General features: G+C 36.8%; 2 protein-coding genes across 5 annotated transcripts in view; both read right to left on the minus strand.

The window, feature by feature from the left end:
- Nucleotides 1-4,625: 4,625 nt before the first annotated feature.
- On the minus strand, nucleotides 4,626-5,381 carry LOC139035948 (large ribosomal subunit protein uL6). Its single transcript, XM_070469953.1, has one exon. The coding sequence runs from the start codon at nucleotides 5,340-5,342 to the stop codon at nucleotides 4,764-4,766; it is 579 nt and encodes a 192-aa protein (XP_070326054.1). The 5' UTR covers nucleotides 5,343-5,381; the 3' UTR covers nucleotides 4,626-4,763.
- BLNK (B cell linker) overlaps nucleotides 5,281-12,732 on the minus strand; it is an 86,100-nt gene continuing 78,648 nt past the window's right edge. For all 4 annotated transcript variants that reach the window (XM_020883162.2, XM_020883169.2, XM_020883156.2 and 1 more), the window contains 2 exons: nucleotides 12,492-12,647; nucleotides 5,281-10,092 (listed from right to left, as the gene is read on the minus strand). In XM_020883162.2, the coding sequence (XP_020738821.2) occupies nucleotides 9,973-10,092; nucleotides 12,492-12,647 (276 nt within the window). In that variant the 3' untranslated portion in view covers nucleotides 5,281-9,972. The remainder of the gene's footprint in view (nucleotides 10,093-12,491; nucleotides 12,648-12,732) is intronic.

The following is a 12,732-nucleotide window of genomic DNA, read 5'->3' on the forward strand; positions in this document are numbered from 1 at the left end:
TTACTGTGCTGAATTCAAATGGGAATTTTATTCTAGTGGGAAATATTTAGTTTTCAAACTTTTTTTTTTCAGTGTTAGTGAATGCAAAATAAAATGTGGGATTCCCCCCTCCCCCAAAGTTATAGGTGAAATTTTGTCTGAGAAGGGTAGTACGTATTACAATTTAACTATGCTGGTAAAAAAAAAGCCACAGAGAGAGTCCCTGGCTGTCCAGTGGTTAAGACTTCGCCTTCCAGTGCAGGGGGTAGGGGCTTGATCCCTGGTAGGGGAGCTAAAATCCTACATGCCTTGGGGCCAGAAGACCAAAACAAGCAATATTGTAACAAATTCAATAAAGACTTTTAAAATGGTCCACATCAAAAAATCTTGAAAAGACACAGAGAGGGTTATGTTCTTCAGTACCCTAACGACAATAAAACTGAAATGTGGTTGTGTTACAGTTAGATTCACCTGTGAATACAGAAGGGAGAGGAAGAACTATCTTGCCACTGTTTGCAGCACTATAAAAATATACTTTAAAAAAATTAATGCTAATGTTGAGATATATATATTTTGCTTTTTTTTAAAAGCTGTTTTAGAAAACTTCATGCTCCAGTTCCTCTAGTTGGTACCTTTTATGAGTTTTTTTTTTTTTTTAAACTTAGGTTGTTATTCTGAGGGAAAGCTTACTTGGAGCCTCTATTGCCACAGCAGGAAATCTGAAAATAGAAACCTCTATCCTTCTTTCCTCCTGGCTGAAAGTTAGCTAAAGAAGGTTTTCCAAAACAGTATTCATTAATTCAAAGTTCTTGGTACAACTGGAAGAGTTAGTGTTACTTTTTCAATCCAGCTCCTGGTAAGGAGTTTTTCATTTTTTCCTACTTCTCCTTTTCCATTGAAGAGGGCCTGTTTGTCATTTACTTCAACTAATGGTTTAACTCTTCAGAGTTAACTGTCTTACTAAGTATTCAGCACAGATTGAAATGTAATTTTTAAGAATTTAATTTTTATTAAGGAGTCAGCAAGATACTTCAGGAAAGGGTCTTAACAAATAACTTAGGCTTTGTAGGCTGTTAGTTTCTGTCATAACTACTTAATTGTTGTCATGCTGAAACAGCAATAGACAACATGTGAATGAATGTGCCTATTTTTTTTAATTAGAATATAACTGCATGTGTTAGTTTCTTCATTTTATTAAAACTTTGTTTAAAAAAATTGTCAGTGGGCTTAATGTGGCCCATCAAATGGTTTTTCCAGCCCTTGCTTTCTCTCATAGATGTGTTCTTAGATTGAGATTTTTATCCAAAATAGAAGTTTAAGAGGGTTTTTTGTGATGCACACCAACTATATAAAAGGTTCAAAGTATTGAAACTAAAATGTATGTAGATATGGTTACCACCATAGATGTATTTGTTCAAAAATGTAGTGAAGGTGATGAAAATATTTAGTAGATAGGTCTTTTGTGTGCTAACAGTAATGAAATTTATGGAGGGATCAAAAATCAAAACAATTGCTATGAGAATTTATGTTCAGGTTAAATGAGAAATAGATACTAGTTCTTTTAGTGGTTTGAAATCCCTAGTGAGAAAAAGTAATAGAAATTGTTTAAGATGGGGGGAAATGGAGGTTAGCTGGGAACAGAATATAGTATAAATTCTGTGCAGCTCACTTATGATTTTTTTTTGGTAAGTGATTCCTTTTCACCTTTGACATCTGCTTACTGAGGATTTGTCCCATTTGTGCTGAGGTATTGGCTCTGTTCCTTGCCACAGCCTTTGTTATGAACCTTGTTTTGAGCAAAGTGCCTTGGGGATCTCATCTGGTGAAGCTTATTGAGGGATGTTAGTTAAGAGTGTGGTATTTGCGGAAGAATTTCCCTATAGTGGAGAACTGAAATAGAGGATCAGCTTGGTTGATTTTGGTGTTCATTGCTTTAAGTATGTTCCCTTTAATAACTGGAAAATTAAGAAGTAGTCAATATCTTAGAGGAGGTGTTTGATAAAGTCTTTGAATTATTTTTTGATTATTTCTCTGTCTAAAATGGTTTCTGTTAATAAATGACTCTAGTTTAAAAATCTTTTTTCTTTAAAAAGTGAATATTAAAAAAAAAAGTGAATATCATAAATTATGATAATGTAAATTTGAATAGGACTTCCCAGGTGGCTCAGTGATAAAGAATTTGCTTGCAGTGCAGGAGATATGGGTCTGGAAGCTTCCCTGAAGGAGATGGCAACCCACTGCAGTATTCCTACCTGGGAAATAATGAGCCTGGGGGACTGCAGTCCACGGGATCACATAAGAATTGGACACGAGTTAGCGACTAAACAACAAACCTGAATAATGTAGGAAGAATGTTAATGTATTTCAGTTTTGAAATCATGATTTTAGTCAATGCCAAGAATGTACTTATTTAAAAATGCTAATTGCTAGTAGAGACATTTTTAATATGTTAAGAATTCTTCCCTAATACTTTAGAGTCCTTCAACCAAAAATAAAGGTTATATTCATGTTGCAACTCAAATTGCCTCTTTCAGTTAAGAAATGAAATGTAGGTGCCTGCTGTATCAATTATTTCATGTTACTAATATTGTTACTGTAGGAGAGCAAAATGAAAACTTGGAGAGAGTTTTGCAAATGACTATTTCAATATTTTGAAAATCCAAAAGAATACATTGAGAAATAGTTAGCTTTGTGAACACTCAACAGTAGTCATTTGGAAGGAAATAAAGGAAGAACCATTTATAATAGCCACAAAATAAAAATTGTGTGAATCTGCCAAAAGGAGAGATACAGTGTTTCTGGGTGTAAGATTAAATGTACCACTCCTTGGTAGGTCTCATTTCCCATGTCTGTGCCCTGCAGACGGCTTATATCAAAATAGGTGGTGGTGGCTGGGTGGTGGTGGCTGGCTAGTGGTGCTCATTGCGGCACTCGCAATTCCTGCAATATAAGGGACAGGACAGGACAGCTAAAGAAGTGTGTAGCCCCACTTTACCCCACAGCTTGCAACAGATCTACCAGCTCTTGTTAGATTGGCAGTCATGTGACAATTTACATCTCTCCCAGGTTTCTGGGGCAGAAGAGCTATTGTATATACATTAACAGCTAGTGAACACCACATTCTAGTCAGCTTCCATGCCCTCCCCAACCACCAACACAGCTGTTTGACAGGGAGCATTCAATGAAGAGCCAAATTCCCAACGCTCCCTTACCCCACAACCTGCTCCATAGCACAGAGGCACAGAGTTTCTGTTCAGGGGAAGGTTGGAATGAGCATCAGAGACTTGGTAACACACTGTCCGTTGCAAGGGGCCTGACTTTATCTGGATCAGATTGGAATCGTTTATACCCTATAGTATTGTTGAAAACAGTAGAGCAATCATCTAGCAATTATTGAGGGCTAACAATTGCTGATGATACCAGTAGCTATCATTGAGAAGCTTAAAGCTGAGAGAGACAAAATCTGGATAAAACTGCAGACATCCCTTGTAATCAGAAAGGATGTGTGTGTGCTCAAGTCTGCAATCACATAACAACTCTGGCTGAATGTAGGGCAAAACTTGTAAACTCCCTGAGCAGTGAAAGAAATTCCAAGTCATACACAAATCCAATGGTAAAGGGTATAAATCTCACTGATTCGGGAGTCTTAAGCACAACCTCTGATCTATCAGAGTGCATGTGTGTTAGTCGCTCAGTCGTGTCCTACTCTTTGTGATTCCATGGACTAAAGCCCACCAGGCTTTTCTGTCCATGAAATTCTCCAGACAAGAATACTGAAGTGGGTAGCCATTTCTTTTTCCAGGGGATCTTCCCAACCCAGGGATCGAACCCAGGTCTCTTGCATTGCAGGTGGATTCTTTACCGTCTGAGCTACTAGGGAAGCCTGATCAATTAGTGGCTGATCACTAAATAGTGTTGACTGAGAAGCAACCCCTAGGCAGTCAGACTTAAGGATAAAACCGAGGGGGAAACAAGTTGACCACTGACATCAGAGGCTGCATACTGTGGGGAGAAATAAACTTGGTGAATTAGTTCAGCCAAGTTACTAAAAAACAAGTCCAGAGTAGGGGACGAGTATCCAGAGATCCTGTAATATTATTATAATAACTAAAATGATAAAAACTAAACTGTCTAGTTTTCAACATAAAATTAAACATTCAAAGAAACTGTGACATACCAGGGGAAAAGGCAATAGAAACTTCGTTTGAGGGGTTCCAGATGTAGGGTGAATGTTAAGCAGCTATTATAAATATGTTCAAAGACCTAAAGAAAACCAGATATAAAGTATTTAAGTATTCAAACAGTGTCATATCAATAAGGTAGAAATTTAAAAAAAAAGAACAAAATGAAAATTTTTGAGTTGAAAAGCACAATGACCAAAATGAAAACTTTACTATAGAGGCTCAACAGTTGATTTGAACTGGCAGAAGAATCAGCAAATATGAAGATCAATAAGAGATTTGAAATATGAAGCACAGACAGAAAAAAGAATTAAGAAAAGCAGTCACACCACATACACAAAAATTAACTAAAAATTGACTATAAGCCTAAATATAAGCAAAAACTTTAAATCTTGTAGAAATAAGATTTATGACCACTGTTTAGTCAAAGCCTTCTTAGATATGACACCAAAATCACAAGTGAAAAAATGAGAGAAAAATGATACCTCAGATTTTTTTTTTTTTTTTTTTCAAATCAAGAGTTTTTATTGTCTCTTTAAAATATCACAACTGAGTCCACAGAACCATCTGCTATCTTGTTTCTGAAGCAGGATCACTGAAATCTTATTCATCAGCCTGCTGAACTGTTCCTTTTTCAGAAACATAGATACCATCCAAAAATTTTCTGATATCCTTGTTTTTAACTGTGGTGGCTTGCTGAATCAAAGCAGCTGAATTTGACACAAGTTCAATGTCATTTCCTTCAAGAATCAACTCATCTTTCTGGGCTTGAGATACTGAACAGGCAACCCCTGGCCTCATTCGAACCCTGCGTATGTATTTTTCACCCAAAAAATTTCGGATTTCCACAAGAGAACCATTCTCCTGAATGACAACGTTGATGGGGAAGTGGGCATACACCGACCTCATCTTGTAACGGAAGCCCAGTGTAACACCCTTGATCATGTTCTGTACGTGGCTACAGATTGTGCGAACAGTGGCCAGTTCCTTTCTGTTTCCCCACCATTTGTCAACACGGAGCCTCTTCTTTTTCTTTCCAAGGAGACTGAGTTCTACATTGATATGATTGAAGTCCCTCCGCAGGGTGCCTCTGGGGCCCTTCACAATAACTGTCCGTCCCTTCAAGGTAATGTCGACATTTTCTGGGATGTCGACAGTCTGATTGCTGAGAATGGTCTTCATTCTCGCAGTAGATGCGGCAAAGAGATACCTCAGATTTTTATTGGAAGACATTTAAAGTGATCTGTTTCACCTAGTTTGGGTTAATACAGATTTGATTTCAATTTTCATTTTTTTAAAAACTTTGCTCTATATAGCTTTATCTCTCCACCTCCAATGCTATTATTGTCATAGATTATAGCTTTATAAATTGTGTGCCCTCCATGGCAGATTTATAATTATTTATGCATTTTTCTTTTAAATTAGAAGGGGGGAAAGTTACAAATAAAAATTACATAGTTGTTTTTTTTTGTCTTTTATATTTACCTATGCTGGTGTTTGTATTTACATTTATCAGTTCTGTGTTTTCTTTGTGTGGAATTGCATTACTAAGTAGTATCCTTTAAACTCAAAGGATTTTTTTTGGACAGCAGATCTGCTAGCAATGTTTACCTGAAAAGGTGCTAACTTTTCCATTTTGAAAACTAGTTTCGCTGAATATAGAATCCTTGAGTGGCAATTTTTTCTATGCAGACCTTTGACTGTGTTATCTCACTGCCATTTGGCTTCCATGGTTTCTGACAAGAAATCAGCTGTTAATCTTATTGAGAGCCCTTCATATGTGAAGAGTTACTTTGCTCTTGCTGCTTTCAGGATTCTCTGTTTTCCAATAGTTTAATTATGATATTCCTGGTTTTTTCCTTGTTTTTACAGTTTATCCTATTTGAAATTCATGAAGCTTTTTGGGTTGGTAGACCAATTTTTTTTTTTAAATCAAATTAGGGGAGTTTTTATTATTCAAATATTCTTTCTGACGCTTTTTCTTCTCTCCTTCTGAGACTCACATTTTTAATATACTACTATGCTTGATAGTGTTCCAGAGGTCTCTAAAGCTCTGTTCATTTCTCTCTCTCTTTTTATCTTTCTCTTCCTCAGTATCAGTTCAGTTCAGTCGTTCAGTCGTGTCCAACTCTTTGCAACCCCATGAATTGCAGCACACCAGGCCTCCCTGTCTGTCACCAACTCCTGGAGTTTACTCAAACTCATGCCTATCAAGTCGGTGATGCCATCCAGCCATCTCATCCTCTGTCATCCCGTTCTCCTCCTGCCTCCAAGCCCTCCCCGCATCAGGGTCTTTTCCAATGAATCAACTCTTCGCATGAGGTGGCCAAAGTACTGTAGTTTCAGCTTCAGCATCAGTCCTTCCAATGAACATCCAGGACCATCTCCTTTAGGATGGACTGGTTTGATCTCCTTGCAGTCCAAGGGACTCTCCAAAGTCTTCTCCAACAACACAGTTCAAAAGCATCAATGTTTCGGTGCTCAGCTTTCTTCACCGTCCCAACTCTCACATCCATACATGACCATTGGAAAAACCATAGCCTTGACCAGATGGACCTTTGTTGGCAAAGTAATGTCTCTGCTTTTTAATATGCTATCCAGGTTGTTCATAACTTTCCTTCCAAGGAGTAAGCGTCTTTTAATTTCATGGCTGCAGTCACCATCTGCAGTGATTTTGGAGCCCCAAAAAATAAAGTCTGACACTTTCCACTGTCTCCCCATCTATTTCCCACGAGGTGATGTGACCAGATGCCATGATCTTAGTTTTCTGAATGTTGAGCTTTAAGCCAGCTTTTTCACTCTCCTCTTTCACTTTCATCAAGAGGCTTTTTAGTTACTCTTCACTTTCTGCCATAAGGGTGGTGTCATCTGCATATCTGAGGTTATTGATATTTCCCCTGGAAATCTTGATTCCAGCATGTGCTTCTTCCAGCCCAGTGCTTCTCATGATGTACTCTGCATATAAGTTAAATAAGCAGGATGACAATATATAGCCTTGATGTACTCCTTTTCCTATTTGGAACCAGTCTGTTGTTCCATGTCCAGTTCTAACTGTTGCTTCCTGACCTGCATACAGGTTTCTTAAGAGGCAGGTCAGGTGGTCTGGTATTCCCATCTCTTTCAGAATTTTCCACAGTTTATTGTGATCCATACAGTCGAAGGCTTTCATGTAGTCAATAAAGCAGAAATAGATTTTTTCTGGAACTCTCTTGCTTTTTCGATGATCCAGCAGATATTCACAATTTGATCTCTGGTTCCTCTGCCTTTTCTAAAACCAGCTTGAACATCTGGAAGTCCTTGGTTCACGTATTGCTGAAGCCTGGCTTGGAGAATTTTGAGCATTACTTTACTAGCATGTGAGATGAGTACAATTGTGCGGTAGTTTGAGCATTCTTTGGGATTGCCTTTCTTGGAATTGGAATGAAAACTGACCTTTTCCAGTCCTGTGGCCACTGCCGAGTTTTCCAAATTTGCTGGCATATTGCGTGCAGCACTTTCACAGCATCATCTTTCAGGATTTGAAATAGCTCAACTGGATTTCTATCACATCCACTAGCTTTGTTCGTAGTGATGCTTTCTAAGGCCCACTTGACTTCACATTACAGGATGTCTGGCTCTAGGTGAGTGATCACACCATCATGATTATCTGGGTCATGAAGATCTTTTTTGTACAGTTCCTCTGTGTATTCTTGTCACCTCTTCTTAGTATCTTCTGCTTCTGTTAGGTCCATACCATTTCTGTCCTTTATCGAACCATCTTTGCGTGAAATATTCCCTTGGTATCTCTAATTTTCTTGAAGAGATCTCTAGTCTTTCCCATTCTGTTGTTTTCCTCTATTTCTTTGCATTGATCACTGAGAAAGGCTTTCTTATCTATCCTGGCTATTCTTTGGAACTCTGCATTCAAATGGGAATATCTTTCCTTTTCTCCTTTGCTTTTCACTGCTCTTCATTTCACAACTATTTGTAAGGCCTCCTCAGACAACCATTTTGCCTTTTTGCATTTCTTTTCCATGGGGATGGTCTTGATCCCTGTCTCCTGTACAATGTCACGAACCTCCATCCATAGTTCATCAGGCACTCTGTCTAGCAGATCTAGTCCCTTAAATCTATTTCTCACTTCCACTGTATAGTCATAAGGGATTTGATTTATATCATACCTGAATGGTCTAGTGGTTACCCCTACTTTCTTCAGTTTAAGTCTGAATTTGGTAATAAGGAGTTCATGAGCTGAGCCACAGTCAGCTCCTCATCTTGTTTTTGCTGACTGTATAGAGATTCTCCATTTTTGGCTGCAAAGAATATAATCAATCTGATTTCGGTGTTTACCATCTGGTGATATCCATGTGTAGTCTCCTCTTGTGTTGTTGGAAGAGGCTGTTTTCTATGACCAGTGTGTTCTCTTGGCAAAACTCTATTAGCCTTTGCACTGCTTCATTCCGTACTCCAAGGCCAAATTTGCCTGTTACTCCAGGTGTTTCTTGTCTTCTTACTTTTGCATTCCAGTCCCCTATAATGAAAAGGATATCTTTTTTGGGTGTTAGTTCTAAAAGGTCTTGTAGGTCTTCCTAGAACCGTTCAACTTCAGCTTCTTCAGCATTACTGGTTGTGGCAGTACTGGCTTGGATTACTGTGATATTGAGTGGTTTGCCTTGGAGATGAACAGAGATCATTCTGTCGTTTTTGAGATTGTATCCAAGTACTGCATTTTGGACTTTTTTGTTGACTATGATGGCCTCTCCATTTCTTCTAAGGGATTCCTGCCCACAGTAGTAGATATAATGGTCATCTGAGTTAAATTCACCCATTCCAGTCCATTTTAGTTTGCTGCTTCATAGAATGTCAAACTTCACTCTTGCCATCTCCTGTTTGACCACTTCCAATTTGCCTGATTCATGGACCTAACATTCCAGGTTCCTATGCAGTATTGCTCTTTACAGCATCGGACCTTGCTTCTATCACCAGTCACATCCACAACTCAGTATAGACAATGTTAATTGATTTATCTTTAAGCTCATGGATTCTTTCTTCTGCCTGCTCAGATCTGTTGCTGAGCCCCTCTAGTGAATTTTTCATGTCAGTTATTTTACTTTTCAATTATATGTAGTTATAGAATTAACTTGTAGAAAGTCTGTATCTGTATACATCTCTTGTTGGAACTTATATTAGCCTTGAGCTCACAAAAAGGGGAAGGGAATGGCAACCAACTCCAGTTTTCTTGCCTGGAGAATTCCATGGACAGACCATGAGGTTGCAAAGAGTCAGACACAGCTGAGAAACTAACACACACACACACACAAAGGAATCATTACATCCCCCTTATCTGTACTTATGAATATCATACATTATTATTTTATTTTCTACATATTAAAATTTTAACCAGGACATAATTGTCAAGCACTGACAGTAGACACCCTAGTTACATTAGTGCACCAGGACTATTGTGGTGGCCTAAATTTTTAGCAGCTTTGTTTTATCCAAGAATATCATTTTATTATTTCGGAAGTAAAGTGTTATTTTCTTACATGACTGAAAATACTTTACGCCTTTTTTTTTTTTAATAAAGACATTTATTTGGAGAATATTGCTAGCATATTCTCAGCCTCACCAGGTATTAACAGTTCTTCAGTTCAGGCAATAGAACAAGTCCTTGTGAGCTTCTTATAAGGAAATCCACAGCTTCCTCATCTGTTTTATTACTGGATGATTCATAATCCAAAATATGAGCCTTGGGGGCTTTTTCCTTAAAAGCGGAAGTAGGGAAAATATCTGAAGCAATGATGTTGACTTCCTTTTAAAAATGTTTTTTAATTTACGAAACTTTAACTGCATATTTCAGTCTTGTGGAATCTTTTGTGTTATTCTGACTGTCAATAAGAACCAGGGGGTTGTGTTGATGATTCTTGATGATTTCAGCAACACTTCCAAAGTACTAGAACAAGAAAACACAGATGAATTATGCATTGGAAGTTATATTAACCTTGAGCGCCACTACTCCCGTATTCTCCCACTCTTTCAAGTTAGTCAAAGTTACTATTCCCAGCTGACATTTTATCCAAAAAAGTCTAAATTAACAGAGGTCACAACCTTTGAGGTGTCAGACCCTGGCCATTCAACAAGATTAAAAACACAACTGACATCCTCAATTAGTATAACTACTTAGAGAAATTACTTTGTTATGTTTTAATATTTTGTTTTTTATTTAGCGTCAAGTATAAAGCTGTCATACATTGAATTTCTGTCTATATAAAACATAGACTGTCTGTTATGTTGCATGTCTTAGATACAAGGACTGATGTAATAAATTAATCTTAGAATTTAGTGTCAAGATAATTATTTCCCAGATTAATTCATGTTTGTTTTTGTGTTGTTTTTTTTTAACAAGTAAGAAAAACTTTATAAACCCTCATATACCCATTTTTGCTTTAGCTCCTAATAAATTTAGAGCTCAATTAGTGTCTAATTAATAATGGAATTTCATGCTAGGCTCTTACTATACATACTTATTTTTCTGTATATTAATTTCTATCATCTATTGGTTTTAATTTAAGGCTATCACAATATTTTTCTGAAAAGTAGTCAGTGTTTTAAATGAAGGATATAATAAATGTAACACAGACCATGAAATGATATGCATCAATTATACAAAAGTGTTACAAGCTCACAATTATCAAATAAAGCCTTTAAGGGTCATTTTTTAAAAAGTGATCATTGTTTTGCAACACTGCTATGTAATTTAGCAATAATCATCAATTGATTTTCTTTTAGTTTTTCATATAAAGATAAACATCTAGAATAAAAAATGTTTAAAAGCCTTCATTAATTATTTGGATAACTTCCAAATATTATATATTAAATAAATATTCAGAATACTAGTCAATTTTTCAAATGAAACACCAGTTGTTTTCTAGATAACTGGCTTCTGAATACTTGGTCAGGGAGGAGAGGTAAGAGACAGAGACTTTCAAGTACCTTTAGTCTTTATTTCTTACTTTCTCTTCAGTCATTTCCCCCTCTTGTACTTGCCAGTGAATTTTTTATGATACTCATAAAGACATTCATTCTGTTTGTTTGGCACACCATATTGTTAAACTGAATACAGCTGGAGGTTAAATTGATGGACTAACAAACCAAGAAATGAAATAGCACAACCTCTTTGCAGTGAATTCCAAATGAAAACGTGTGTTCTGAACCCAGGAAATACGGGAGAGAGTTGCTATGTTTACACAAATAAGCATCTCACTCTGTCCTTATTCTCTTCTGAATATTTTTGAGTACTACTTTGTTACAGTTTGGGGATTGAAATATTTGAAGTAGGGGGTTGAGCTGAGTTGAAATATTTGAAGTAAGGAGTGGAGTTGAGGCCTTTTTGTGATATTTTTGTTATTTAAAATACTTTTAATATCCCATATTTAAGATATAGGCTTATACACATATTTCTGATTTAATTGAATAAAGAATTGAGAATAACTTAGTTGCAGTTTCCCCTTGTCTTAGTCGCTCAGTCGTGCCCGACTCTTTGTGACCCCATGGACTACAACCCACCAGGCTCCTCTGTCCATGAGATTTTCCAGGCAAGGGCACTGGAGTGGGTTGCCATTTCCTTCTCCAGGGTATCTTCCCAACCCAGGGATTGAACCCAGGTCTCCTGCACTGCAGGCAGATTCTTTACCAACTGAGCTATAAGGGAAGCCCTTTTTTCTGTCTACATTAAACTCAGTGTATTTGAAATATTCACACATGGACCGAAAAATGTGTTTGATAACTCAAAATCCATGATCAATAAAATAAAGCAAATATATCAAAGCAATAAAATACTCAATATGTAGCCACATAGTGCTGAAAAAAAGTTGCAAAAAAGTTAATCATGTAGTTACTTTTTCTACCCCAAAATACTCAACACAAACAGACTTTTTAAGATATCCACATGCTTCATATCATATAACCAAAGTTTTCATTTTTCAATTCAAATTTTCAGTATCTGTGACAAATAATCTTTTTACTATAGACAATTTAAGTAAATGTTCTAAAGGACTGTCATACTTCTAGATGCTAGTATAATAATATGTGTTTATTTTAATATTCATAGGCCAGATACCTGGGGAGAGGGGTGACACTCTGATGTATTCATTCTGGGATAGGGATGAAGATTCTTTAAGCCAAGAAGAATCATTGTTTACCAGAGTTTTCTAGCAGGACAAGGAAGTCCAAAGCCCCTCTAAGAGCTCAAAATATTATCTGAGAGTATTTCAGGACCACTAAAAAGGACAGCTCCTGCATCCACCTTTAAGCCTTTTACAGACGTATTGGATTAGAAGAGAAATTACTGACCTCTTCACCAGTTTTCTTTCGGCCCAAAGCATACTGTTTTGTTGCTTCAATAAATCGCACAGGGATATTATATACTCTCTTATTAAAAAATACAACTAATGTATATGGCTGTTTGGAATCATGGCCAGAGCTCTTCCGAATAAGAAATGATCCATCCTGTTTATTAAAAGAATAATTAAGATTAGTGTTACTTGTATTTCCATAGGTTAAAAATCAGTTTATGAAAATACCTATATTATAT

This window comes from Odocoileus virginianus, chromosome 7 (genome assembly GCF_023699985.2).
Source record: "Odocoileus virginianus isolate 20LAN1187 ecotype Illinois chromosome 7, Ovbor_1.2, whole genome shotgun sequence".
Taxonomy (NCBI): Eukaryota; Metazoa; Chordata; class Mammalia; order Artiodactyla; family Cervidae; genus Odocoileus; species Odocoileus virginianus.

Excerpts from the sequence above, each read along its gene's own strand:
- LOC139035948 (XM_070469953.1), bottom strand. The coding sequence starts at position 5,342 with ATGAAGACCATTCTCAGCAATCAGACTGTCGACATCCCAGAAAATGTC.